This window comes from Papio anubis, chromosome 5 (assembly GCF_008728515.1).
Source record: "Papio anubis isolate 15944 chromosome 5, Panubis1.0, whole genome shotgun sequence".
NCBI classification, from domain to species: Eukaryota; Metazoa; Chordata; class Mammalia; order Primates; family Cercopithecidae; genus Papio; species Papio anubis.
Window position 1 is genome coordinate 127650174 of NC_044980.1, and position 26992 is coordinate 127677165.

Below are 26992 nucleotides of genomic sequence, written 5' to 3' on the forward strand. Positions count from 1 at the left end.
ATGAGCCACTGCACCTGGTCGACGAGTTTTAAAAAATTTTGTATCAGTATGAACTCATAGATGTTAACATATGCAGTATATTTCAGTCTATTGAAATTTTTCATTTTTATGCTCAAATTATCCCATCTTTGGCAAGTAGGAGCCAGTTTGGTTCTTCAGTCATTCTGAATGACCCTAGTACCCTGGTATTCTTTTATTTATTTATTTATTTACTTATATATTTGAGTTTTGCATTTTGATATAAGACGTCTTAGACTCACAGAAAGGCCTTTTGAGATAGCAAGACAAATTTGGCGGATTTAATTTCAGCCAAAGGAAGAGAATAATGTCAGCTTTTCTCTCCTCACCCCCAGAAACTTGAAAGAAACCAGGACAATTGTGAAGGCAGTTTTCTCACTGAAAAGAAGTGCACGTTGGTGATGAGACAGTTAAATGAGGATTCTAACCTGTGGACTGCACTGGTTGTCACTAGAGGTGGTATATACAGTATTTATTCAAAGACGTCCAAGCCTGTAATCCCAGCACTTCGGGAGGCCGAGGCGGGAAGATTGCTTGAGCCCAGGAGTTTGAAACCAACTTGGGTCAAACAGTGATACCTCATCTCTAGAAAAAAATAAAAAAATGGGGTGGAAAGATCGCTTGAGCCCAAGGAGTTGTGGCTGCAATGAGCCATAAGTGAACAACTGTACCTGGGTGACAGAGTGAGACTGTGCCTAAAAAAAAAAAATTAAAAAAAAAAAAAAATGGAAAGACAATTCTAACATCCAATTCTAACATCTGTAAGCGTATCTGTCCAAGCACAGAGCTAAACTAAAAACACAGAAAGGGGCTGGGTGCAGTGGCTCACGCCTATAATCCCAGCACTTTGGGAGGCTAAGGCAGGTGGATCACCTGAGGTCAGGAGTTTGAGACCAGCCTGACTTACATGGTGAAACCCCGTCTCTACTAAAAATATAAAATTAGTCGGGCGTGGTGGCGCATGCTTGTAATCCCAGCTACTTGGGAGGCTGAGGTAGGAGAATTGCTTGAACCTGGGGAGGTGGATGTTGTGGTGAGCCAAGATTGCACCACTGCACTCCAGCCTGGGCAACGAGAGCAAAACTCTTGTCTCAAAAAATCAAACAAATACACACACAGGAAAGGAAAGGGCATAATAAAAAGGAAGGAGTATTAACCACAGGGCATCCATGTTGGAGTATCCAGATCAGCCTCCTTTTCATTAATCATAAATCCCCTGGTGCTCTCTCCTGCTGGCTTTTCATGCATCTTCAAATCACGTATGGGGGTGTGAGAAAGACAGTTAAAAAAGGAAAGGTTTGTTATTCCACCATTAGGGGTGAGGGAGATACTTAGCCAAGTGATGACTAGTAATAAGCTCTAAAACTGTGAGCCGTTTTATCCATGTTCATTGTTTCATATTCTTCCGGACCCACAAGATGGCACTTGAGGATCTACAACAGCAAAACCATACCAACGTATTTAGGATAAAAGAATCATAAACAGGGTCAGATTAACGATGCATCTTTCTGGCCTAACAGTGTCTCTTTGATGGGCATAGAGATAAGGGGACTATGGCTACTCCATCATAATTGTATTATTCAATTAATAATAGCTACCACTTGGAAATGCTTCCTGTGCCCCAGGGCACTGTGCTCATCACTTTACATCTCATTTCATCTATAAGACTCTATACAACTTCATCTCCACTTTACAGATGAAGAAACTGAACTTTAAGTTACATAACCTGCTCAGTGTGTACTATCACATGTGCTGAAGCTGGGATTCATCAAGCGGCCAAAAAACCCAGGTTCCCTTACCATTGCTATGTTAACCAATAGAATGATATATTTTAAATCAGTTTCTATTTTTCCAACCTTGTAAGTTTGAAAAGCTGCACTCTGCACTGATTTAGTACTGGTGGCTGCTTAAAAATTGCCTTATTCCATTTTAGCAGGCCATCCCCGCCAAAATACCCTAATTACTGGTATCATCCTCTCTATTCCGAGAATTTTCTCTTAAGACTCCCGCTCTGTGCGTTTGCTTGGGAAGGCAGAGCCCTGTCCTCATCTCCCCATCTACGCTTTCCTCATTCTAAGCCCTTTCCTATGTTCTTTATGTTCGAGGTGGCTCCACCTCCACCATGAGCCAGAGCCAATGATGCTCATGGCCCCAACCATACTTAAAGATAGAGATTGCCCTGTAAGGTAAATCAGTTAAAATCAACCTCTCCTGCCCTGAGTTGATAGGTAGGGTTAGGGTTGCCAGATGTCACAAAGTTACAGAATGCTCAGTTTTAGGGTATATCCCTTATTCTATAAGGGTTACAGTAAAAAATATTCATTATGTGAAATTCAAATATAACTGGGTATCAGGTATTCTATGTGGCAACCCTAGGTAGGGGAGTACGGGTAAGGCAAGAGATTAGAAGATTTGCAGCCTCCAAGGTTTCTGCACCTCGATGGGGCACTAGAAAGGAAGGCTTCTGGGCCTTTCTGGCTCTGGGAATGAAGCGTGGAAAACCCTCCTTACGGGGGCGCAGTGCTTCAAGCAGCCAAGCCCTGACTTCAGAGGGAAGAAAGGAGGCCATGGGCCTCTGCCAGAGCCCTGCTCTGAACTCTATGGTCAGCAGAGTTCAAAACGACCTGCGACGTCTGGCGCTTAGCTCCTAATGGGGTCTCCAGTCCAGCGGCGACGGCCAGCGGCTAGACGCCATCCGCCCGACTCCAAGATGGCGCCCGCCACAGCTGCCAGGTGTTAAGATGGCGGCGCGGGGCCGCGCCCGCGCTCCCACACTCTCCTCCCCCAGCCTTCCTCGGGCTGGTAGCACGACTCGCGTAGCCGTGCGCGGGTTGCCTTTCGGCCTGGGCAGTGGTCCTGGCTGCCGGTCGACGACCGCCCCGCGTCATGCGGCTCCTCAGCTGGTGGCAAGTACTGCTGTGGGTGCTGGGGCGTCCCGTCCGCGGCGTGGAGGGTGAGTGTGGGCCGGGGGCGGTGCATGAGATGACTCGGCGAGCTGAGGTCCACTGGGGCGACGCTCTGGACCTGCGCGAAGGCCGGCGGTGCGCGGCTCACCCCTTCCTGGCGTCCTCCCGGGCGCGTCTCCCTGACTTCTCTCCCCGCTCACCGCCCGCTCGTGGCCGGTGGAAAGGGGCCGGCGGGCGGAGGGCCGGTGGGCGGGAGCCTGGACGTGGTTGGGCCGCGTTCAGGCCGCCTTCAGCTGGCGGCTGGTAGCCAGAGGGGACAGTCCGGTGAGTGCTGCTGAGGCACACCCTCTGGTGTGAGCACTTTATTATTAATAACATCATATCAAATACCGACATTTGTTGTCGCCGTATTAGGAGCCAGGTACTGTGCATCGTGCTTTATTTACATCATTATCCCATTTAATGCTCCCACAAACCCTCGGTTCCATTTAGTGTCTCCATTTCACAAATGAAGATGCTGAGGCCCCGCCTAAGTTTGCGCTTCTGGTAAGTGGCAGAAGCCTGTCTCTGACGCCAAAGCCCACGCTGGAGTCCACGCTGCTGGACCACTGTCTTAAGGAGGCCACCCTTGTTCAATCGCTGCATGAAAAACAGACGAGAAACACGGGAGACTCCCGGTAACCCGCAGCTTGCCGGTGGGGAAGGCAGCCACCCTAGAGGCATGGCGAGGGTGGGGAGTGGAGGCCTTACTTTCATGCCCCTTCACCCCACTCCTCATAGTCCTGTTAAAGTCCAGACCCTCGGCCTTGCTTGTCATTCAGACCTTAACAGGAACAGACAGGTCTTTCTTTTCCCTGGGGTGTCCTGGATGGAGGCAGGATAGCAGAGGGTTGTGGAGAAGGGTGAGTCGTAGTAACACAATTACCATGAATGAAAGCACTCACTGGGTACCAGGTGCTGTGCTCAGTGCTTTACAGGCATCATCTTTTGGAATCTTTACTGTTTTGTTTTTGTTTTTTTAAGAGATGAAGGCTTGCTCTGTTGCCCAGGCTGGAGTGCAGTGGCCGATCATGGCTCGCTGCAGCCTTGATCCTGGGCTTAAGTGATCCTCCCACCTGTTTCCCAAGGTGGTGGGATTACAGGTGTGAGCCACTGCTCCCGGTTTATGTAATTTTTATTTTTATTTTTATTTATTTTTTATTTTTTGAGGTGGAGTCTGGCTCTGTTGCCCAGGCTGGAGTGCAGTGGCGCCATCTCGGCTCATTGCAACCTCTGACTCCTGGGTTCAAGCGATTCTCGTGTCTCAGCCTCCCGAGTAGCTGGGATTACAGGTGTCTGCCACCACGCCCAGCTAATTTTTGTATTTTTAGTAGAGATGATGTTCCACCATGTTGGCCAGGCTGGTCTCGAACTCCTGACCTCAGGTGATCCACCCGCCTCGGCCTTCCAGAGTACTGGGTTTATAGGCTTGAGCCACTGTGCTTGGCCTTAGTAATTTTTAAACGCATATGCAGTAGATGTTATTGTTCTCATTTTATAGAAGTCAACTGAGACTCAGAGCCAGTAAGTCCTTTGACAAGGTCATACAGCCAGAAGTTGAGGAGCGTTGATTCAAGCCCATGTCTGCCTGACTTCAGAGCCCAACCTCTGCATTTTCACTACACTCAACTGCCAGCCTCACAGAGGTGATGGCATGTGTTGGATAGCTTCTGTTTCAGCCCCTCCACCCTGCTCTGTGCCCTGTGTGGCTGTCCTGTGTGGAATAAATACCAACTGTCCTACTGTCTTGCTTCCATTGCGTTGGAATGAGGGGAGAGTGAGGTCAGGGTATTGATGCTCTCCACTCCCTCCCTGAGAGGTTATTGCAGGCTGGCTTTGCCCCCAGTGGAAGGCATTGAATTCTAGAAAGCTGCCCTCTGTGTTACCCTTGATGTTTCAAGGTTTTGTGACTACTTCTCTCTCTGGACTCTTAAGCTCTGTGAGTGGTAACTGGCTCCCCCTCTCCTGTTATTGGCCTTGGAGTTCCTTACCATTGCTTTTCATTTCTCTCCACCCAGCCTACACATTAGTGGTCCCTTCATTAAACTCTCCTCAACTTGCCCAAGTTAAATGTTCTGCTTCCTGGCAGAACCCTGGCTGATTGAGGGTTCAGCTTGGGTCTTTGGTCATCATGGTCAGGCCATGAATGGGGTGAAGACAGAAGGAACTTCACCTGCTGATTTCTTCTCAGAGTAGCTGAAAATATAAGGGGTGTGTGTGTGTGTGTTTTTTTTGTTTGTTTGTTTTTTTGTTTTTTTGTTTTTTTTTTTAGCAGAGGATGCCACAGGCAGACTATGTTAGCCTCAGATGCTGAGGCCCTGAGAGACTAAACAACCTGGAGGTAGCAATGCTATCCAGGTGTCTAGGAATGGAAGCACACTCCTGGCTTCAATACCCCTATGCCAGTCTAACCTAGGCAGTCAGCTAGCAGATGCTGGGCACTGGGGATCCAGTGGTGAGTCAGAGCAGCAGGCCTTTGGGGAAGGTAGCCACTAAATAACTACAAATTACTAAGAAAATTGCAAGACTGAGAAATGCATCAAGGAGAGTCCCAGGGCATTTTTGGGAGCTGTAATGGGAGACCTCCCACCCTGATCTGAGGGTCAGGGAATGTGTCCTTACAGAGGTGACATTTAGGGTGAGATCTGAATGAGGAGGATGAAGGATTAAGCAGGAGGACGCTTCCCAGCAGAGAAACAACCCTCAGGAAGGCTCTAAGGCAGGTGGGGATAGGGGGAGTATAAATGATCAGGGACTAGAGAGATCTGATGGCCACAGGTGAGAGTGCAGATAGAGGCCACACTGGGGCCTGGTAGCTCTGCTACAGAATGCAGATGCATTCACAGGGTGGGGGAAGCTGCTGAAAGAGTTTTAGCAAGGGAGTGACATGATCAGATATGCCTTTTATCTTTCAGTTTCACTTGTATTGCTGTGAAGATCAGGGTCTGGAGTGGGGATAGCAGGCTGACCAGGGAGAACAGTTTAGCTGGCTACAGCAGTTGCCCAGACGAGAGCTGGCTGTGGCCTTTGCTGAGAAGTGTTAGTCAGGATGGGGAAAGTAGATGGATTGTGAATGTGTTTAGCAGGTAAATTTTTTTTTTTTTTTTGAGACAGAGTCTCACTCTTGTCGCTCAGGCTGGAGTGCAGTGACACCATCTCAGCTCACTGCAACCTCCACCTCCTGGGTTCAAATGATTCTCCTGCGTCAGCCTCCCAAGTAGCTGGGATTACAGGCATGCACCACCATGCCTGGCTGATTTTTTTTTTTTTTTTTTTTTTGAGATGGAGTTTTGCTCTTGTTGCTCAGCCTGGAGTGCAATGGCACGATCTTGGCTCACTGCAACCTCCGCCTCCTGCGTTCAAGTGATTCTTCTGTCTCAGCCTCCTGAGTAGCTAGGATTACAGGCGCCTGTCACTATGCCTGGCTAATTTTTGGTATTTTTAGTAGAGATGGGGTTTCACTATGTTGGCCAGGCTGGTCTTGAACTCCTGACCTCAGGTGATCTGCCCGCCTTGGTCTCCCAAAGTGCTGGTATTACAGGCGTGAGCCACCGCGCCCGGCCTAATTTTTGTATTTTTTAGTAGAGATGGGGTTTCACCATGTTGGCCAGGCTGGTCTCGAACTCCTGACCTCAAGTGATCTGCCCGCCTTGGCCTCCCAAAGTGTTAGGATTACAGGTATGAACCAGCAAGCCTGGCCTGCAGGTGAATTAATAGAACTTAGTTATTGTGTTATTGTGCCTTTCCATCTCTTTGAATTGTAAGCACCAGTCGTCGTCGTCATCATCATCATCACCACAGCCATTTATGGAGTGCTTAACCTACAGGAACCATACACATCTTTTCTCATTTAATCTTCACAGTAGCCTTGGAATTTTCTACATCCTGGTGGTATTGTCTCCATTTGCTAAATGAGCACACAGTATTGCCTATGGAAAATATGGATTGCTGTCCCTCCAACCCCTGGCTGTTTTTGGTCCCTCCTCATTTGGCTTTCCTGCGAGAAGCCATTGTGAAAACACCTGCAGCTGGTAAAGAGCCTTCTGAGAAAAGCTGGAAGGGTGTGAAGGTGCTGACCTAGGCTAGGGCTCCCTGGCAGAGTTGGCATGGTGCCCTCACACTTGTCCAGACAACTTCTTTGCTGCGAGTGGTGCAATAATTATCACTTTATGTATAGCTCAAACTGCAGTCTCTTAAAAGGCACATTACCAGTTGGGCGCAGTGACTCACGCCTGTAGTTCCAGCACATTGGGAGGCCAAGGTGGGTGGATTATTTGAGGCCAAAAGTGTGAGACCAGTCTGGCCAACATGGTGAAACCCCATCTCTACTAAAAATTAAAAAAGTAGCCGGGTGTGGTGGTGCGCATCTGTAATCCCAGCTCTTTGGGAGGCTGAGGCAGGAGAATCGCTTCAACCCGGGAGATGGAGGCTGCAGTGAGCTGAGATCGTGCCACCGTGCTCCAGCCTGGGCAACAGAGCAAGACTCCGTCTCAAAGAAAAAACAAAAAAGAAAGGCACATTAGCATGGGAGGGTTCAATGGCTGTCATATAGTATGACATTTTTATCTTCTTGTGGAATAATTCAGTGTTTCTTTGCTTCCTAATTCCTAAATGAAAACACTGGTACCTGAAGGCGTAAGTTTTTTTGTTCCTAATCTGTACTATGTACTTAAATATTTTTACAAGGTGCAGGGGGATGGAGGGGACAACACTCTTGAACTTAAAATACCAGCTCCATGCACCACTTACACTCCATTTTGATTTTGTGCAGGGGCTATCTGAGGGTGATCAGACAGAACCAGATTATAACTTGTGCCCTGATTTTTTTCTCTTGAGGTTCTTCGTTTTGGCATTCTGCATTTACTTGTGGAACCTAGAACGTTGACTAGGTAGCAAGAGCAAATCTGTAGAGCTGCCGTGTTTGGGAGTAGGGTTGGACCCCAAACCTGGCATCCTTTCTTTTCCAGACTCTTAGCCTCTCTGGCTTCATTTCCTGCTTTGTCTTGTGGATGACACAGAAAACATGTGTGTTTGTTTTTTCTTCTGATCATACAGGCAATACACACTCATTAACCAAAGGCTACAGAAATAAAAGGCTATAGAAATACCGCCAATGTGATCCCGCCCCTCCACCGAATTGGCAAAGCTCCCTTCCCAGGCACCCAGCCCTTTCTCTGGATTGTAGTCACAGAAGTGCTTGACCTTCTGCTAAAGACTCACTTTGCTGCCCAAGTCCTAAACTCTGTCCTACGTAACCTCCATTGCCACCTCTCCCTTCTTACCTGCTTTCTTTTTTTTGGATACAGAGTCTCGCTCTGTTGCCCAGGTGGAGTGCAGTGGTGTGATTCTCAGCTCACTGCAGCCTCAGCCTCCCAAGTTCAAGTCTCCTGCCTCAGCCTCCCAAGTAGCTGGGATTACAGGTGCATGCCACTATGCCTGGCTAATTTTTGTATTTTTAGTACAGATGGGGTTTCACCATGTTGGCCAAGCTGGTCTCGAACTCCTGACCTCAAGGGATCCGCCCTCCTTGGCCTCCCAAAGTACTGGGATTACTGGCGTGAGTCACCGCACCCGGCCCCTTCTTACCTGCTTTCTCATACGCTTTGTGTATCCTCAAATTGCTCCTATGTTCCGAATACCGAAATAGAAACCTCGCTTAGTCTTCCCTGCCTGTAGCGAATCTACCCTACCTTCCTCCCCTCCTTTGTAGCTAGATTTTTGGAAAGAATTGTGTATATTTATCCATGTAGTTACCATTTTGGGTTCTCTATTTCTTTATGTGGATCCATATTTCCAACTGTTAACATTTTTCTTCTGCTTGAAGGACTTCCTTGAAGATTTTTGTCGTTTGCTGGTAAACGACAAGATTGAAGATTGAAGATTCTTGAAGATTTTTGGGTTTGCTGGTAATGAATTCTTTCAGCTTTTGTATGTCTGAAGACGTGAAGAAGTATTTATTTCACCTTTTTTTTTTTTTTTTTTTTGAGATGGAGTCTCGCCTGTAGCGCAGGTTGGAGTGCAGTGGCACTATCTCAGGTCACTGCAACCTCTGCCTCCCCGGTTGAAGCGATTCTCTTGACTCAGCCTCCCAAGTAGTTGGGATTACAGGTGCCCGCTACTATGCCTGGCTAATTTTTTTTTGTATTGTTAGTAGATATGGGGTTTCACCATGTTGGCTAGGCTGTTCTGGAACTCCTGACCTCAAGTGATCCACCCACCTCGGTCTCCCAAAGTGCTGGGATTACAGGCGTGAGCCACTGTGCCCAGCCAAAAGAATTTTTTTTTTCTTTTTTTTTTTTGAGACGGAGTCTCACTCTGTTGCCCCGGCTGGAGTGCAGTGGCACAATCTCTCGGCTCACTGCAACCTCTGTCTCCTGGGTCTAAGTGATTCTCCTGCCTCAGCCTCCTGAGTAGCTGGGATTACTGATGTATGCCACCTTTGTTTTTGAAAGATATTTTTTCCGTATACAGAATTCTAGATTTATAGGATTTTTCTTCTCTGATGTCTAATTTGCCATTAATCTCATGCAGTGCAGTTTTTTTTTCATCTCAGACATTGTAGTTTTTGTAGTCAGAGATGCCGCTCTGGCTTGCTTTGTTTTCAGTGAGAAACCTGTTGTTGTCCTTTGTTCCAGTGAGAAACCTGTTGTTGTCCTTTGTTCCTCGCTACATGATGTTTTTTTTTGCCCCCCTCTGGCTGCTTTTAAGATTTTTTTCTTTGTAACTGGTTTTGAGCAATTTGATTGTGATGTGCTTTGTTGTAGTTCATTGAGTTTGGGTTTTGTTGAGTTTCTTGGATCTGTGGATTTATAGTTTTTACCAAGTTTGGAAAGTTTTTGGCTATGATTTCTTCAAATATTTTTCTGTTCCTCCATTCTATTCTCTTGGCCAGTACTCCAGTTATCTGTACATTAGGCCACTTGAAATTGTCCTACAGCCCACTGATGCTCTTAATTTCTTTCCATTCTTTTTTTTTCCTGTGTGTTTCATTTTGGATAGGTTCTATTGCTGTCTTCAAGTTGACTATTTTCTTCTGCATTGTCTAATTTGCCATTAATCTCATACAGTGCAGTTTTCATCTCAGACAATGTAGTTACTGTAGTTTACATCTTTAAAAGTATGATTTGGGATGGGCGCAGTGGATCGTGCCTATAATCCCAGAATTTGGGAGGCTGAGGCGGGTAGATCACTTGAGGCCAGGAGTTTGAGACCAGCCTGGCCAACATGGCAAAATCCCGTCTCTAGCAAAAATACATAATAATTAGCCGGGTGCAGTGGCTCACGCCTGTAATCCTAGCTACTTGGGAGGCTGAGGTGGGAGAATTGCTTGAACCTGGGAGGCGGAGGCTGCAGTGAGCTGAGATCATGCCACTGCACTCCAACCTGGACAACAGAGCGAGACTCAGTCTCAAAAAGAAAAAAAAAGGTACAGTTTGATGGTTTTTATTTTTATTTAGTTATTTTTTTGAGACAGGGTCTCACTCTTTTGCCCAGGCTGGAGTGCGATGGCTTGATCTCGGCTCACTGCAACCTCTGCCTCCCAGGTAGATTTTATATTTTTTAATATCTTATATCTTGATATCTACTTTACTTTTTGAATGTAATACAGTTATAATTATTGTTTTAATATCCTCGTCTGCTAATTCTGACATGGGTGCAAGTTCTGGGTCAGTGTTGATTGATTTTTCTCATTATGTGTCCTATTTGCCTGCTTCTTTATATGTCTGATAAGTTTTTATTGGATGCCAGGCATGAATTTTACTTTCTTGAATGCTGGATATTTTAGATTCCCTATACATATTCTTTTTTTTTTTCTCTGAGACAGAGTTTTGCTCTTGCTGTCCAGGCTGGAGTGCAATGGCACGATCTCTGCTCACTGCAACCTCCACCTCCTGGGTTCAAGCGATTCTCCTGCCTTAGCATCCTGAGTAGCTGAAATTACAGGTGCCCGCCACCATGCATGGCTAATTTTTAATATTTTAGTAGAGACGGGGTTTCACCATGTTGGTCAGACGGAGTTTCACCATGTTGGTCAAGCTGGTCTCAAACTCCTGACCTCAGGTGATCCACGCATCTTGGCCTCCCAAATTGCTGGGACTACAGGCGTGAGCCACCGTGCCTGGCCCCCTATATATATTCTCGAGCTTTATTCTGGGGTACAATTAAGTTACTTGAGAACAGCTTGATTCTTTCAGGTTTTGCTTTTAAGCAAGCAAGCTGTATTTTCTTTAGGGTTAATAGTGTCCCACTACTGAGGCAGGGCCTTTTGTATACTCTACTCAGTGCCCTGTGAATTATGAAGTTTTCCAGTCTAGCTGGTAAGAAGAGGTACCATTCCCTGCTCTGAGTGAATGTTGGATACTGTTCCTTCTCATCCTTTCTGATAGTTCTTTCTGTGGCATTGGGTAGTTTACTCACATGCATGTGCTGACCAGTACCCTGCTGTATACTTAGCAGGGGTCCTCTACAGATCTCTGGAGTCCCCTCTCTATATAGCTCTCTCATCTGCAGTATTCTGTTTTGCAAACTATTGCTTCTTGGTCTCCTTGGACTCTTAGCTCCATCACTTCAACTGGGAGAGTCTGCTGGGCTCTGCCGGGATTTCCCCTCCTTGAGCCACAGTGGGAACGCCGTCAAGGCAGTAAGTTGGAGCAGTTGTAGGGTTCTCTTCATTTGTCGCCTGTTTCTCGGATGTCACTATCCTCTGTTGCCTGATAACTAATTTCCTGAAACTGTTGTTTTATATATATTATCTGTTTATTTGGTTGTTTCAGTAGGGAAGGTAAATCTGGTTCTTGTTATTCCATCTTGGCCAGAAGCAGAATTCCCAGATAATGTTTTTGAATCTCTGAGTGAATCCACAGAGCTCTATGCCCTAGTGCGAGGTAGATCCGTTGGGTAACTGTAGCTCATAACAGCCTATTGTTTAATTCAAAATAGCTAGAAGAGAAGAATTTGAATGATTCTAGCATGAAGAAAAGACAAATATTTAAGGTGATGGATATCCCCAATGCATGGATCTGATCTTTACAAATTGCATGAATATATTGATTATCACATGTGCTTTGAAACTATGTACATCTATTATGCATCAGCAACAACAAAAAACTCTACAGGGATATTCTTTGAGATCTTATACAAATGTCATACCTTAGGAAGCCCCCAGACCTTCCCAACTTTGAAGTCAGTTGGTCACTGACACTCCAGTGACATGCTCTTGGCACGCAGAGCCCATCACCCAGCCGGTGGTTTCCTAACCACATGGTGAGGTTTCCTGAGGGCTGCTGGCCTCATTGGTTTCTGCTGGTTGGTCCCCGGCACAAAGTCTGGCAGCTGGTGTTGAGTTGATAAGAGTTGGAGGGCAGGAGGCATTGCTACGGAGCTGAGTGGAGATGGGTAAATGGATGTATGAGACTGCCTGGGACTCTTCCCTTATCTGATCATTATGCTCAAGATCCATCTTCTAGCTCCAAAGTGGGAGAAAGTTCTCTTCTTCCTCCTGCTGCTGCCAAACCCATCTCCCAGCACTCCCAAGGGTAGCAGGCAGGAGAGCAGAGTCCAGTTGTCAGAGGCTACCTCAGGAAGGAGCTGCTGTGTAGCTTGAGCAGTTCTTCAGGCACTGTGGCTCAGCATCCCTGAGGTATCATGGCAGGGGGCCTACGGCTCGTTCTGGAGTAGCAGCCAGAAGACTTTGCTCCCAGACTTGGCTTTGCTGCTTACTATCTGTGTGCCATCAGACACTGTGCTGAGCCTCTCTGTGCCTTGCCTAGTTACCTGTTCAGTGAGCTTGATAACCCTTGTCTTGCCCATCTCACAGAACGGTTATAATGTGTGCAAAGATGCTTTGCTCTAGTAGAATCTTGCATAAAATTATGATCATTTTCTTGGATACTATCAAACAAATGAAAATCTTATCAAAAAATGTAAGTGTTTATATTCTATTTTCCTAATTAGATATCTAACTGGGATGTTTTTGGCTATGATCCACATGGCAAGCAGCAAGTTTAGGGCAGAGCTGTGTGTCTATTATTTGACATTCATTATTTTGTTTGTTTGTTTGTTTTTTGAGACGGAGTCTTTCTCTGTCACCCAGACTGGAGTGCAGTGGCACAGTCTTGGCTCACTGCAACCTCCGCCTCCTAGGTTCAAGCAATCCCCTTACCTCAGCCTCCCTAGTAGCTGGGATTACAGGTGCCTGCCACCATGCCCAGCTAATTTTTGCATTTTTAATAGAGACAGGGTTTCCCCATGTTGGCCAAGCTAGTCTTGAAGTCCTGACCTCAAGTGATCCGCCTGCCTTGGGACCTCCCAAAGTGCTAGGATTACAGGCGTGAGCCACCGTGCCTGGCCTTCTTTGACATTCATTAATCTATTAATAGTACCTGCTCGTGACCGTCTTCCTAACCTGGGAAATGGTGGGTAGCTCTCTGATAGTTTAACGAAAGGAGACCTTTTTGTCTCCAGAGGGGAAAATTTCATGTTAGAGGGGAACTATAATTCTTTGGGGTTCATTTGTTTTGAAGTCAAGTGTGACTCTGAATGTGCTGGCATGTTTTAGTTGCAGAGGAAAGTGGTCGCTTATGGGCAGAGGAGCAGCCTGCTCACCCTCTTCAGGTGGGGGCTGTGTACCTGGGTGAGGAGGAGCTCCTACATGACCCGATGGGCCAGGACAGGGCGGCAGAAGAGGCCAATGCGGTGCTGGGGCTGGACACTCAAGGCGATCACATGGTGATGCTGTCTGTGATTCCTGGGGAAGCTGAGGACAAAGTGAGTTCAGAGCCTAGCGGCGGCACCTGTGGCGCTGGAGGAGAGGAGGACTCAAGGTGCAACCTCCGAGAGAGCCTTTTCTCTTTGGATGGTGCTGGAGCACACTTCCCGGATAGAGAAGAGGAGTATTACACAGAGCCAGAAGTGGCGGAATCGGACGCAGCCCCGACAGAGGACTCCAATAACACTGAAAGTCTGAAATCCCCAAAGGTGAACTGTGAGGAGAGAAACATTACTGGATTAGAAAATTTCACTCTGAAAATTTTAAATATGTCACAGGTAAGGAAACATTATTTAGTGCTTTTCTCCTTTTCAGTACATTTATTTTATGATTAATACCCTATCAACTTTGAAATGGAAAGTCACGATCTTGATCATATTGTAAGCGAGATAGCATTTAATGGCTGCTTTAGTGAAAATCGACTTTGCCCTCTGTGATGTTTATACGGAAACAAGGAGATATAACTAGTGTTGATTATGCTTTTCAGGTGGCCTAAACCTAGTTATCTTTGGGCCAGTCCCACCACCAAACCTCACGATAAAAATCCCAGTGGACAGATCGTTGCTTGGCACCAAAATCATAGCATTTTTTTTCTTTTTGAGACAGAGTTTTGATCTTGTCACCTAGGCTGGAGTGCAATGGCATGATCTTGGCCCACTGCAACTTCCACCTCCTGAGTTCAAATGATTTTCCTGCCTCAGTCTCCCGTATAGCTGGGATTACAAGCATGCACCACCATGTCTGGCTAATTTTGTATTTTTAGTAGAAATGGGTTTCACCATGTTGGCCACGCTGGTCTCAAACTCCTGACCTCAGGTAATCCAGCCACCTCGGCTTCCCAAAGTGCTGGAACTACAGGCATGAGCCACCATGCCCGGCCATTTTTCTTCTTCTAAATGAAGTATTTATTTATTATACAGGCAACTTAAACATATCTGGATTAGTAAAATGATAATTTACCATTATTTAGTAATGCCCCTGGAAAATATGTTATATTGATGAAAAGTTTCTCTTTCATCAATGACTGACAGTTTCTGTGGGGTGGTTCCGAAAACAGAAGGGTAGGATGTATTCACACTGCTTATGTAAGACAGGTAAATCCTGACTCTAAGAGCTGTGATTGCTTGTTGTCAATGAGGTTACAGCACCTTTAGTGCACAAAGCTCCTCCAAGGGCACTGCTTGGCGCTGGCTTTGCATCCACTCTTGAGTGCCTGTAGATGCTGTGGTCTGTGGGACTCTCACAGGTGTTACTCACATGACTGGGGAGAGCAGTTTAAACAATCTGAGTTATGGATTAAACAGGTGGTGGCAGGGATGGTGTACTCTTTTTCTTTTTTTGAGACAGAGTCTCTCTCTGTCACCCAGGCTGGAGTGCAATGGGAGGATCTGGGTTCACTACGACCTCTGCCTCCCGGGTTCAAGTGGTTCTACTGCCTCAGCCTCCCGAGTAGCTGGGATTATGGGCACATGCCACCACGCCTGGCTAATTTTTGTATTTTTAGTGGAAATGAGGTTTTACCATGTTGGCCAGGCTGGTCTCAAACTCCTGACTTCAACTGATTTGCCCACTTTGGCCTCCCAGAGTGTTGGGATTACAGATGTGAGACACTGCGGCTTGCTAGAACAGTGTGCTCTTTAATTGATCTAACCTTTGGCCAAATACATCGATATGACTGCTTAGTTCAGACTTAGCTCTGCTGAGATGATAGTTTGAATCTGAGATCATAGTCCTCTAATAATTCCATTTTAGATGGTTTGAGATGCACAATTCAAAGGTGGGGGCAATTGCCCGGACCCTGTGAGTACTTAGTGCAGGCATTCCTCAAAGATACTGCAGGTTTGGTTCCAGACCACTGTGATAAAGCAAATATCGAAGTGTAGCAAATCACATGAGTTTTTTGGTTTCCCAGTGCATACAGAAGTCATACTATATTGTAGTTTATTAAGTATGCAGTAGCATTATGTTTAAAAAATGTATATACCTTAATTTAAAAATACTGCTAAAAAATGCTAACGATCACTTGAGCCTTCAGTGAGTTGTAATCTTTTTGCTGGTAGAGGGTCTTGCCTTGATGTTGATGGCTGCTGACTGATCAGGATGGTAGTTACTGAGGGTTGGGGTGGCTCTGGCAATTTCTTTGAGACAAGAGTATTGCTCTGTCACCCAGGCTGGAGTGCAGTGGTGAGACCATGGCTCACTGCAGCTTTGACCTCCCAGGCTCAAGTGATCCTCCCAGCTCAGCCTCCCGAGTAGCTGGGAATACAGGCATGTGCCACCATGCCTGGCTAATTTTTTTCTTTTTTCTGTAGAGATGAGGTCAAACTATGTTGCATAAGCTGGTCGCAAACTCCTGGGTTCAAGTGATCCTCCTGTCTTGGCTTCTCAAAGTGTTGTGAGTTGTGAACCACCATGCCTGGTCCACAGTTTCTCTCTTTCTTTTTCTTTTTCTTTTCTTTTTTTTTTTTTGAGATGGAGTCTCACTGTGTCACCCAGGCGGGAGTGCAGTGGCCTGATCTCAGCTCACTGCAACCTCCATCTACCAGGTTCGAGCTATTCTCCCACTGCAACCTCTCGCCAAGTAGCTGGGATTAGAGGTGTGCACCACATACCCAGCTGATTTTTGTATTTTTAGTAGAGACAGGGTTTCACCATGTTGGCCAGGCTGGTCTCGAACTCCTGACCTCAAGTGATCTGCCCACCTTGGCCTTCCAAAGTGCTGGGATTACAGGCAGGAGCCACCACGCCTGGCCTGTGGCCCACAGTTTCTTAAGACAACATTGAAGTTTGCCACACTGATTGATTCTTCTTTCACAAAAGAATTCTCTGTAGCATGCAATGCTGTTTGATAGCATTTTACCCACAGTAGAATTTCTTTCAAATTTGGAGTCAATCCTCTAAACCCTGCGACTGCATTATCAGCTAAGTTTATGGAATATTGTAAATCCTTTGTCGTCATTTCAACAGTGTTCACAGCATCTTCACCAGGCGTAGATTCCATCTCAAAAAACTACTTTCTTTTTTTATCCATAAAAAGCAACTCCTCATCTCTTCAAGTTTTATCATGAGATTGTAGCAATTCAGTCCTATCTTCAGACTCCACTTCTAATCCTAGTTTTCTTGCTATTTCTATCACATCTGCAATTCCACCCTCCATTGAAGTCTTGAACTCCTCAACGTCATCCATGAGGGTTGGAGTCAGCTTATTCCAAATGCCTGTTAATGTTGATATTTTGACCACCTCCCATGAATCACAAATATTTTAAAAGTCATCTAGAATGGTAAATCATTTCCAAAAGGTTTTCAGTTTATTTTGCCCAAATCCATCAGAGGAATTGCTATCTATGGCAACTATAGCCTTATGAAATATATTTCTTTTTTTTTTTTTTTTTTTTTTTTGAGACGGAGTCTCGCTGTGTCTCCCAGGCTGGAGTGCAGTGGCGTGATCTCGGCTCACTGCAAGCTCCGCCTCCCGGGTTCACGCCATTCTCCCGCCTCAGCCTCCCAAGTAGCTGAGACTACAGGCGCCCGCCACCACGCCCGGCTAGTTTTTTGTATTTTTAGTAGAGACGGGGTTTCACCATGTTAGCCAGGATAGTCTCGATCTCCTGACCTCGTGATCCACCCGCCTCGGCCTCCCAAAGTGCTGGGATTACAGGCTTGAGCCACCGCGCCCGGCCTGAAATATATTTCTTAAATAATAAGAGTTAAAAGTTGAAATCCCCCCTTGATTTGTGGGCTGCAGAATGGATACTGTGTTAGCAGGCCTGAAAACAACATTCATCTCCTTGTGCATCTCCACCAGAACTCTTGGGTGACCAGATGCATTGTCAATGAGTATAATATTTTGAAAGGAATCTTTTTTTCTGAGCAGTAGGTCTCAACAGTGGGCCTAAAATACTCAGGAAACCATGCTGTAAACAGATATATTGTCATCCAGGCTTTGTTGTTCCTTTTCTAGAGCACTGGCAAAGTAAATTTAGCATAATTTTTAAAGGCCCTAGGATTTTCAGAATGGGCAATGAGCAGTGAGCATTGGCCCTGCGGTTGCTCATACCTGTAATCCCAGTACTTTCAGAGGCCAAGGTGGGTGGATTGCTTAAACCTAGGAGTTCCAGACCAGCCTGGGGAACATGGTGAAACCCTGTCTCTACAAAAAGTACAAAAATTTGCCAGGCGTGGTGGTGGGCACCAGCTACTTGGGAGACTGAGGCAGGATTGCTTGAACCTAGGAGGTTGAGGCTGCCGTGAGCCATGATTATGCCACTGTACTCCAGCCTGGGTGACAGAGAAAGACCTTGTCAAATAAATAAATAAATAAGACTTATTGTCAAATAAATAAATAAGACACCAGCTGCATTGGCCTCTAAAAAGAGTCCGCCTGTCCTTTGAAGCCAGGCATTGACATCTCTTATCTAGCTATGAAAGTCTTAGGAGCCATCTTATTCCGATAGAAGGCTGTTTTATCTACATGAAAATTGGTTGTTGAGTATAGCCACCTTCATCAATTCTCTTAGCTAGATGTTCTGGGTAAGTTGTTGCAGCTTCTCTCTCTCTTTTTTTTTCATTGGTCTTTGATGTTACTATGTTGTAGCTTCTCTATCAGCACTTGCTGCCTCACCTTGCACTTTTATGTTCTAGAGACAGCTTCTTTCTCAAACCTCATGAGCCAACCCCAGCTAACTTCAGACTTTTCCTCTGCAGCTTCCTCACTTCTCTCAGCCTTTGTAGAATTGAAGAGATGGCCTTGCTCTGGATTTAGGCTTTGGCTTAAATGTTGTAACTGGTTTGATCTTTATCCATGGCATTAAGATTTTCTCCATATGAGCAATAACGCTGTTTTGCTTTCTTATCATTTGTGTATTCACTGAGTAGCACTTATTTTTATTTTTATTTTGAAGCATCAGAGGTCACTGCACTGGATGGAGGAGCACATTAACTTCCTTTAAAAACTTTTCCTTTGCGTTTGTAACGTGGCTGTTTGGTGTAAGAGGCCTAGCTTTCAGCCTGTATCCTATGTTGGCATTCGACATGGCTTCCTCACTAAGCTTAATCAATCATTTTTGGCTTTGATTTACAATGAGAGCTGTGCAACTCTTCCTTTCACTTAAACAGAGGCCACTGCAGGGTTATTAATTCATCTAATTTCAATATTGTTATGTCTGAGGGAGAGGCCAGAGGAGAGGGAGAGAGATGTGGAACAGCTGGTTGGTGGAGCAGTCAGAACTAGACATTTATTGATAAAGTTCACTATCTTCTATGGGTACAGCTTGTGGCACCCCAAAACAGTGACAACAGTAACATCAAAGATACTGATCATAGATCACCATAACAGTTATAATAATAATGAAAAACTTTGAAATATTGCAAGAATTACCAAAATGTGACACAGACACAAAATTGAGCACACGCTATTTGAAAACTTACTCGATGCAGAGTTGCCACAAACCTTCAATCTGCAAAAAATACAATGTCTGCAAAGTGCAGTGGAGTGAAATGCAGTCAAATGAGGTATGCCTGTATTTGAAATGATGAATTATGAAAAATATTAAAATAACTGTTGTAATATTAGGAAAGTGCAGAGGAAAGTTTAAAACTTTCTGCTTAATTCAGCAAGACTTAAAAAAATTGGTAGTTTTTGATCGTACTTTTTTGCTGATTCCTGGATTCATATGGTTCAAAATCCAAAAGTTTCCTGAGGGTCCCTCCTCTCGCTGCTCCCACCCACCCGTTTCTCTCCCTGGAGCAGCAGTGTGTCCTGTTTCTTGGGTATCCTTTCAGAAAAATGTACTTTTACTGCTGACTTTAATGCTTGTTTCTTTTACCACAGGACCTTATGGATTTTCTGAACCCAAACGGTAGTGACTGTACTCTAGTCCTGTTTTACACCCCGTGGTGCCGCTTTTCTGCCAGTTTGGCCCCTCACTTTAACTCTCTGCCCCGGGCATTTCCAGCTCTTCACTTTTTGGCACTGGATGCATCTCAGCACAGCAGGTATCTTCCGTGGGTGGGGTTTACATCCATCCTCCTGCCTGATGGTTGCAGTTATTGGAGGTCCTAATTAGTTAAGTTAGAAGCAGAGGAGGGGGACATGAGCTTTGTCCTGGGATTGAAGGCAAGGCAAGAGTGAATATTGAGGATTGTCATACTCCTGAGGGAGCTGTCACTTTGTGGAGGCCCTTTAAAGAAAGTGGGCTGTTCTCTGTGTGGTGGATTTAAAGGTGGCAGGTGATAGCACCTGATGGCAGGGGAGGGGCCAGAAGACTTTTGAGGGCTGTAGCCAGACTGAATCAGCACAATTGCTATCACAGTGGGATATTCCTTTGTGACTTTAACGCGCAGGTTCAATCCCCATCCCAAGTGCCTAATTCCTAGCACCCCTGTTTTGTGTCTACTCAGGATTTCTTCCTTTCTTTTTCTTTTTCTTTCCTTCTTTTCCCTTTTCCTCTTTCCTTCTTTCTTTCCTCCGTACTTATTCTTGCAGTCATGTTCTGTAGTAGGCACTCGATCAAGTGATGAATTAATTTAGCTCTTTAACATGACATTTACCTTTGTTTTATATTTCTTGTGTATCAATCACTGGGTTTTTGTCCAGGCTGGCTTTGAACTCCTGGGCTCAAGGGATCCTCCTGACTTAACCTCCTGAGTAGTAGGACTACAGCCATGCAGTAGTCCTAGGCTGCCTAGACTAGCCTAGACAGGCTTGTCTTTTTTTTTTTTTTTTTTTTTTTGAGGTGGAATCTCGCTCTGTCTCCCAGGCTGGAGTGTAGTGGTGTGATCTTGGCTCACTGCAACCTCCGCCTCCTGGGTTCAAGTGATTCTCCTGCCTCAGCCTCCTGAGTAGCTGGGATTACAGGCACCTGCCACCATGCCTGGCTAATTTTGTATTTTTAGAAGAGACAGGGTTTCACCATGTTGGCCAGGCTGGTCTCAAACTCCTGACCTCGTGATCCGCCCGCCTCGGCCTCCCAAAGTGCTGGGATTATAGGCGTGAGCCACTGTGCCTGGCCGAGGTCTGTCTTTTTTAAATGTTTAGTAAAGTAAGTTACAGAGAACTTTGTTGAGATGGTATGTTTCTCCTAAGTGCCGCGATTGTGCATGAGTTATAAACTGTTCTTCTCTTCCAGATCAGATGCTTCTTAGCAGGTCAGCCTCAACAAGGAGGTTGTGTGTAAATAAATCTAGAACATCTGAAAAATGGTCAATTGGTGGTAAAATGAAGTTGAGTAAACTTCTGTTGCTCTGTACTTGAGGCCAGGTGCAGTGGCTCACACCTGTAATCCCATCACTTTGAGAGGCCGAGGTAGAAGGATCGCTTGAGCCCAAGAGTTTGAGATCAGCCTGGACAACATGGCAGAACCCCATCTCTACAAAAAAAAAAATACAAAAAATTGACTGAGGATGGTGGCACATACCTGTGGTACCCCAGCTACTTGGGAGGCTGAGATGGAAGGATTGCCTGAGCCTGGGGAGGTCAAGATCACAGTGAGCCATGATCCTGCCACTGTACTCCAGCCTGGGCGACAGAGTGAGACTGTACTCCAGCCTGGGCGACAGAGTGAGACCCTGTCTCAAAAAACAAAAAAAAAAAATTGTATTCCACTGATTTTCATTGTGGGAATATAATTGCCAATGTTTACCTGAAACTGTTTATGAAGAAAGAAGTGGCTCAACAAATGAGTAATTTTCATATAGGCTTCTGGGTGATATCTAAGTGACTGGGCCCAAGGGAGCAGACTGATTGGAAGGACAGATCACGTCAGTGTCCAGCTTTGGTGGGGCCTCCACTGCCCCCAGGCATACTCAGTGCTCTTTGGTTCTGGGTCTCACACTGTCCCTCCTGCCTCTCCCACAACTCCCTCCCCAACCTGCTTTCTTCTTTTTTCCTTCAGCTCCATGTTGTACCTGGTGTGGCGCCTTAATTATGGAGACTAAGGCTCTTGCGCTTATTATATGGGCTGGGACATGTTTGCTTCTTATGTTAATATTTAAGTTATAGCATGTATACAAAAGAAAAAAATCCTGGTTATACAATATTACTATTTTACTAATGTGGAAAACTGAGGCTTAGCGAGGTTAAATAATCTGTAGCGAGGTTAAATAATCTGCCCAGAGTTCACACTGGTTCAGTGGCAGAACTGAGGCTTCAACCCCGAGTGTTTTGACTTGGGAGCTTATCACCACTAGTCTGTATTATGTAAAGGTGAAATAAGCCCCCTCAGTTACATTACTTCCAAACAAGTCATCCTGCCCTAATTGTGAACATCCTGGTGTGTTTGTTAGATCATGTACTCCTTTGTGCCAGCTTACCAAACTAATTGCCTACTGTAAGTTGATCTTTTTTTGAGGGACAGGGATGGGCATTCTGAAGAGTTGGAAATTTTTTCTGTCAAGTAAATTGACAGAGTGTGCTTTGTCCATGAATTAGAGTTTTCTGGTCTGGTTTCTGTAGACATGAACTTAGCTAGTGGAATAATTGTGCCATGGGTAGATCCATATTATAATTGAAGGCAACTCAGATTGCAGAAAAGGAGTGCCCCCAGCCATGACCCATAAGCAAAGAGGTCAGAAACAAATGAAAAAGCCGAAAGTTTCAAGTGTCAGAAATCTCTGTAGGTCACATGCAACTTCCTCATTTATTTTTGTCCATTCTGAGATGGTAATCGTATGAGAAAGCCCTCTATTAATAATAAATTCAGGTTTTTTAACTTCTTTCTCTTGTAGCCTTTCTACCAGGTTTGGCACCGTAGCTGTTCCTAATATTTTATTATTTCAAGGAGCTAAACCAATGGCTAGATTTAATCATACAGATCGAACACTGGAAACACTGAAAATCTTCATTTTTAATCAGACAGGTATGTGGAAGTAATGTGCTAAGGAAGAAGATATTCTATTGCTGGGGGTCTGTGCCTTCTGTGGGTTCTGATCTGCTATAATCCTTAAGTGAAGGATTCAAGACTGACTTTGAGTTGTAAAACCGCTCTTCTAATGAACTGTTATAATCCTGTTAAATACTTCCCAATCAGTATGAAGCTTAACATGAATAGGTAATTTTAATTATTATAGACACTTCCCCCCCAACTTTTTTTTTCTTTTTTGAGACGGAGTCTCCCTCTGTCGCCCAGGCTGGAGTGCAGTGGCGCGATCTCAGCTCACTGCAAGCTCCACCTCCTGGGTTCATGCCATTCTCCTGCCTCAGCCTCCCGAGTAGCTGGGACTACAGGCGCCCACCACCTCGCCCAGATAATTTTTTGTCTTTTTAGTAGAGATGGTGTTTCACCATGTTAGCCAGGATGGTCTCAATCTCCTGACCTCGTGATCCACCCGCCTTGGCCTCCCAAGGTGCTGGGATTACAGGCGTGAGCCACCGCGCCCCGCCTTTTTTCTTTTTTTTTGAGGCAGAGTCTTTGTTGCCCAGGCTGGAGTGCAGTGGTGTGATCTCGGCTCACTGCAGCCTCCCCCTCCTAGGTTCAAGTGATTTGTGTGCCTCGGCCTCCTGAGTAGTTGGGATTACAGTTGTGTACCACCATGCCCAGCTAATTTATGTATTTTTAGTAGAGACAGGGTTTCGCCTTGTTGGCCAGGCTGGTCTCAATCTCCTGGTCTCAAGTGATCCACCCGCCTCTGCCTCCCAAAGTGCTGGGACTACAGGTGTGAGCCACTGTGCCCGGTCTCTTATAGATACTTTATTGATTGATTGAGACGGAATCTCGCTCTGTCACCCAGTCTGGAGTGCAGTGGCACAATCTCAGCTCACTGCAACCTCTGCCCCCTGGGTTAAAACGATTCTCCTGCCTTAGCCTTCCTAGTAGCTGGGATTATAGGTGGGCACCACCACACCTGGCTAATTGTTATATTTTTTAGTAGAGACAGGGTTTCACCACCTTGGCCAGGCCGGGCCTGCACTCCTAATCTCCAGTGATCTGCCTGCCTCGGCCTCCCAGAATGCTGGGATTACAGGTGTGAGCCACCATGCCTGGCCTATTATAGACACTTTAAAACAAGTTTTATTGAAATATAATTCACATACCATACACTTTACTTACAACTTTTAACGCACATTTTTCACTTAATATTTACACAAAGGTATGCATAAATCATGAGTGTACAGGGTGATGAATTTTCACAAAGTGAATACCCTGGGTAACCACTCTGATCAAGAAACAGAACATTGGTTTATGCCTGTAAACCCAAGACTTTGGGAAGCCTGTGTGGGCGGATCACTTGAGGCCAGGAGTTCGAGATCAGCCTGGCCAACATGGCGAAACCGTGTCTCTACTAAAAATACAAAAACTAGCTGGGCATGGTGGTGGGTGCTTGTAGTCCCAGCTACTCGGGAGTCTGAGGCATGAAAATTGCTTGAGTCCAGGAGGCAGAGGCTGCAGTGAGTTGAGATCGTAGTACTGCATTCCAGCCTGCTTGACAGAGTGAGACTCTGTCTCAAAAAAAAAAAAAGAAACAGAACATTACCAGCCTCCCTTCAGCACCAGTGCTCCTGCCTTCCCCAAGATAACCACAGTCTTGACTCCTAATATCATAGACAGTGTTAACTTGTTTTGGACTTCGTATTAATGGAGACATACAGGATATTTTTCTTTTGTGTCTGATTTTTTCATGCAATGGTATGCTTGTGAGATGCACCTGCATTATCATGTGTGGTTATGTTTTGTTCATTTTCTTTGCTGCTACTGTTCCATTTATTAATCCATTTGTAGATGCTATCTTAATTCCTTAATATTTGCCAAAACATATGGCCTTATTTTTTATTTGTAAAACATTGTAAAGCATTGTAAATTGAAAAAATTACCTCCATTGGAAAAGTTCATTCCTCTAAAGCCTCACTGTCTCACTTGTGAGCATCCTACTCTTCCCAAAGTGTACTCCCTGGAAATAAATACAAACTATAACACACATTGCATATATATTAAGGTGCATATAATCATTTTAGCTAACACTAAAGAAAAAAGAGCTGAGTTGGCTGATAGGAGTAAAGGTAGGATATTACAAGGTGGTTAGCTAGTCCAAGTCTTGTCATGGATCCCTGATTGTCATTTCGATTGATGTGTGGAGAGGAAGCCATTTTGTTCAATGCTCTAAGAAAACCTAGAACACAAATCTGGGAGTCAGAGCATCTTTGGTAATCCCTGTTCCCAGTGGTGGCTTGCTGTTATAACAGTTCTTTCAGTAAATTATTAAAAGCATTTTGGGGCCAGGTGCGGTGGCTCACGCCTGTAATCCCAACACTTTGGGAGACTGAGGTGGGCGGATCAACTGAGGTCTGAAGTTCAAGACCAACCTGGCCAACGTGGTGAAACCCCATCTCTACTAAAAATACAAAAAAATTAGCCAAATCCTAGCTACTTGGGAGGCTGAGGCAGGAGAATCGCTTGAACCCAGGAGGCGGAGCTTGCAGTGAGCCAAGGATCGCGCCACTGCACTCCAGCCAGGGCGACAGAGCAAGACTCTGTCTCAAAAAAACAAAACAAAAAACATTTTGCATTTAGCATTACTTAACCTGTGAAAACATTCTGTAGACGCCTGAGAGGAGTTTTACTAGTTACTTACTGAACTTTGGTCTCAAAAGACACCAAAAGACAACTCTTATAAACACATTGAGTAATAAACTGCTGATGTGTTCACAGAAATTCTAGTGTTTTAGTTGTGAATAGCTGAATGGATTCCTGATCCTTTGATGCGGTGGGGAGAAAGGCAACTTACAAATTATACTGACAGGCAAGTGAAATCCATCGCAGATATTAATATATATACTAGTGGCAGTGCTTATTTTAGGACTGCATGTCATTTTGCATACCACACATAATACTTGAGAAAAAGTCTGTGGTGGGTGCTTTTTCTGTCTGATTTGAAACCAGTGATTTTTCTTTCAGGTATAGAAGCCAAGAAGAATGTGGTGGTTACTCAAGCTGACCAAATAGGCCCTCTTCCCAGCACTTTGATAAAAAGTGTGGACTGGTTGCTTGTATTTTCCTTATTCTTTTTAATTAGTTTTATTATGTATGCTACCATTCGAACTGAGAGTATTCGGTGGCTAATTCCAGGACAAGAGCAGGAACATGTGGAGTAGTGGTGGACTGAAAGAAGTTGGAAAGAGGAACTTCAATCCTTCGTTTCAGAAATTAGTGCTACAGTTTCATACATTTTCTCCAGTGACGTGTTGACTTGAAACTTCAGTCAGATTAAAAGAATCATTTGTTGAACAACTGAATGTATAAAAAAATTATAAACTGGTGTTTTAACTAGTATTGCAATAAGCAAATGCAAAAATATTCAATAGAGTGGACTATTCTTGTTTTTACTGCATGAACTTAATCCAGTATTTGAAAAGTAATCCAGTTTGAAATGTGAAGATGTATTCTGGTAGAACAGTGAGTAGAATGACATGCTTACTATACAGAAGGCAAAAATAGGACTCTCAGATAATAGTTTTAGGAAACCCTTGATTTCTTATATATGTTTAAGAAGGTTAGTTTTCTGTTTCTTTGCAATTTTTCTTCCAGAGTCCATAGCAGGAAAGTATGTAACGAGAATTGGTTAGTGTGACCCCCTCAAGTAGCAAGTGATGGAAAATAAAAGAATCAAATACCTTGATGTTTGTGATCTCTACTTTCACTCAAAAAATTTGAAGTGTTTTAAGTTGTTTCTGGGTAAGGGAGATGTTAGGAGAAAGGAAATGCTGTAACTAAAGCTCAATTATTGTCAGTTCTATGCTAATGTATACATTTTAATCATAGTTATCTAACCAGCATGCATTAATTGAACCTTAAAATGTTCCCAGCAGGCTGGGCACAGTGGCTGACGCCTGTAATCCCAGCACTTTGGGAGGCTAAGGTGGGAGGATCACTTGAGGTCAGGAGTTTTGAGACCAGCCTGGCCAACTTGGTGAAACCCCGTCCCTACTAAAAATACAAAATATTAGCTGGGTTTGGTGGCAGGTGCCTGTAATCCCAGCTACTTGGGAAGCTGAGGCAGGAGAATCACTTGAACCCCGGAGGCAGAGGTTGCAGTGAGCCGAGATCATGCCACTGCACTCCAGCCTGTGCAACAAGAGCGACACTCCGTATCAAAAAAAAAAAAGAAGTATTAAAGTATAGAACACACTTCTTGCCCACAAGTTGATTCTAGTCTAGTTCAAGACACATTTAGTAGAGAGACAACATGTAATTTAAACAAACTTTTATTTTTTTAATTTTTAAAATTTATTTTTTAAGATGACGTCTTGCTCTGTCACCCAGGCTGGAGT

The 26992-nt window shown here is 44.8% G+C and overlaps 1 protein-coding gene across 5 annotated transcripts; it reads left to right on the forward strand.

Moving 5' to 3' along the window:
* The first annotated feature begins 1623 nt into the window (after positions 1-1623).
* TXNDC15 (thioredoxin domain containing 15) lies at positions 1624-26340 on the forward strand. 5 transcript variants are annotated; one of them, XM_003900113.4, is made up of 5 exons: positions 2191-2971; positions 13522-14009; positions 19562-19725; positions 22456-22586; positions 25620-26340. In XM_003900113.4, exons 1-5 carry the CDS (start codon positions 2905-2907, stop codon positions 25814-25816), a joined length of 1047 nt encoding a protein of 348 aa, XP_003900162.1. In that variant the 5' UTR covers positions 2191-2904; the 3' UTR covers positions 25817-26340. The 5 variants fall into 5 exon arrangements, with proteins under 5 accessions (XP_021795396.1, XP_003900162.1, XP_021795395.1 ...); XM_021939703.1 differs by lacking the exon at positions 2191-2971 and adding an exon at positions 3039-3248; XM_017959880.2 differs by lacking the exon at positions 2191-2971 and adding an exon at positions 8539-8869.
* The last annotated feature ends 652 nt before the right edge of the window (positions 26341-26992 follow it).

Coding starts and splice junctions, on each gene's coding strand:
- TXNDC15 (XM_003900113.4), top strand. CDS start 2,905: ATGCGGCTCCTCAGCTGGTGGCAAGTACTGCTGTGGGTGCTGGGGCGT. Junction 14,010..19,561: donor AAATTTTAAATATGTCACAG/GTAAGGAAACAT, acceptor CTTTTACCACAG/GACCTTATGGATTTTCTGAA. Junction 19,726..22,455: donor GATGCATCTCAGCACAGCAG/GTATCTTCCGTG, acceptor TTTCTCTTGTAG/CCTTTCTACCAGGTTTGGCA.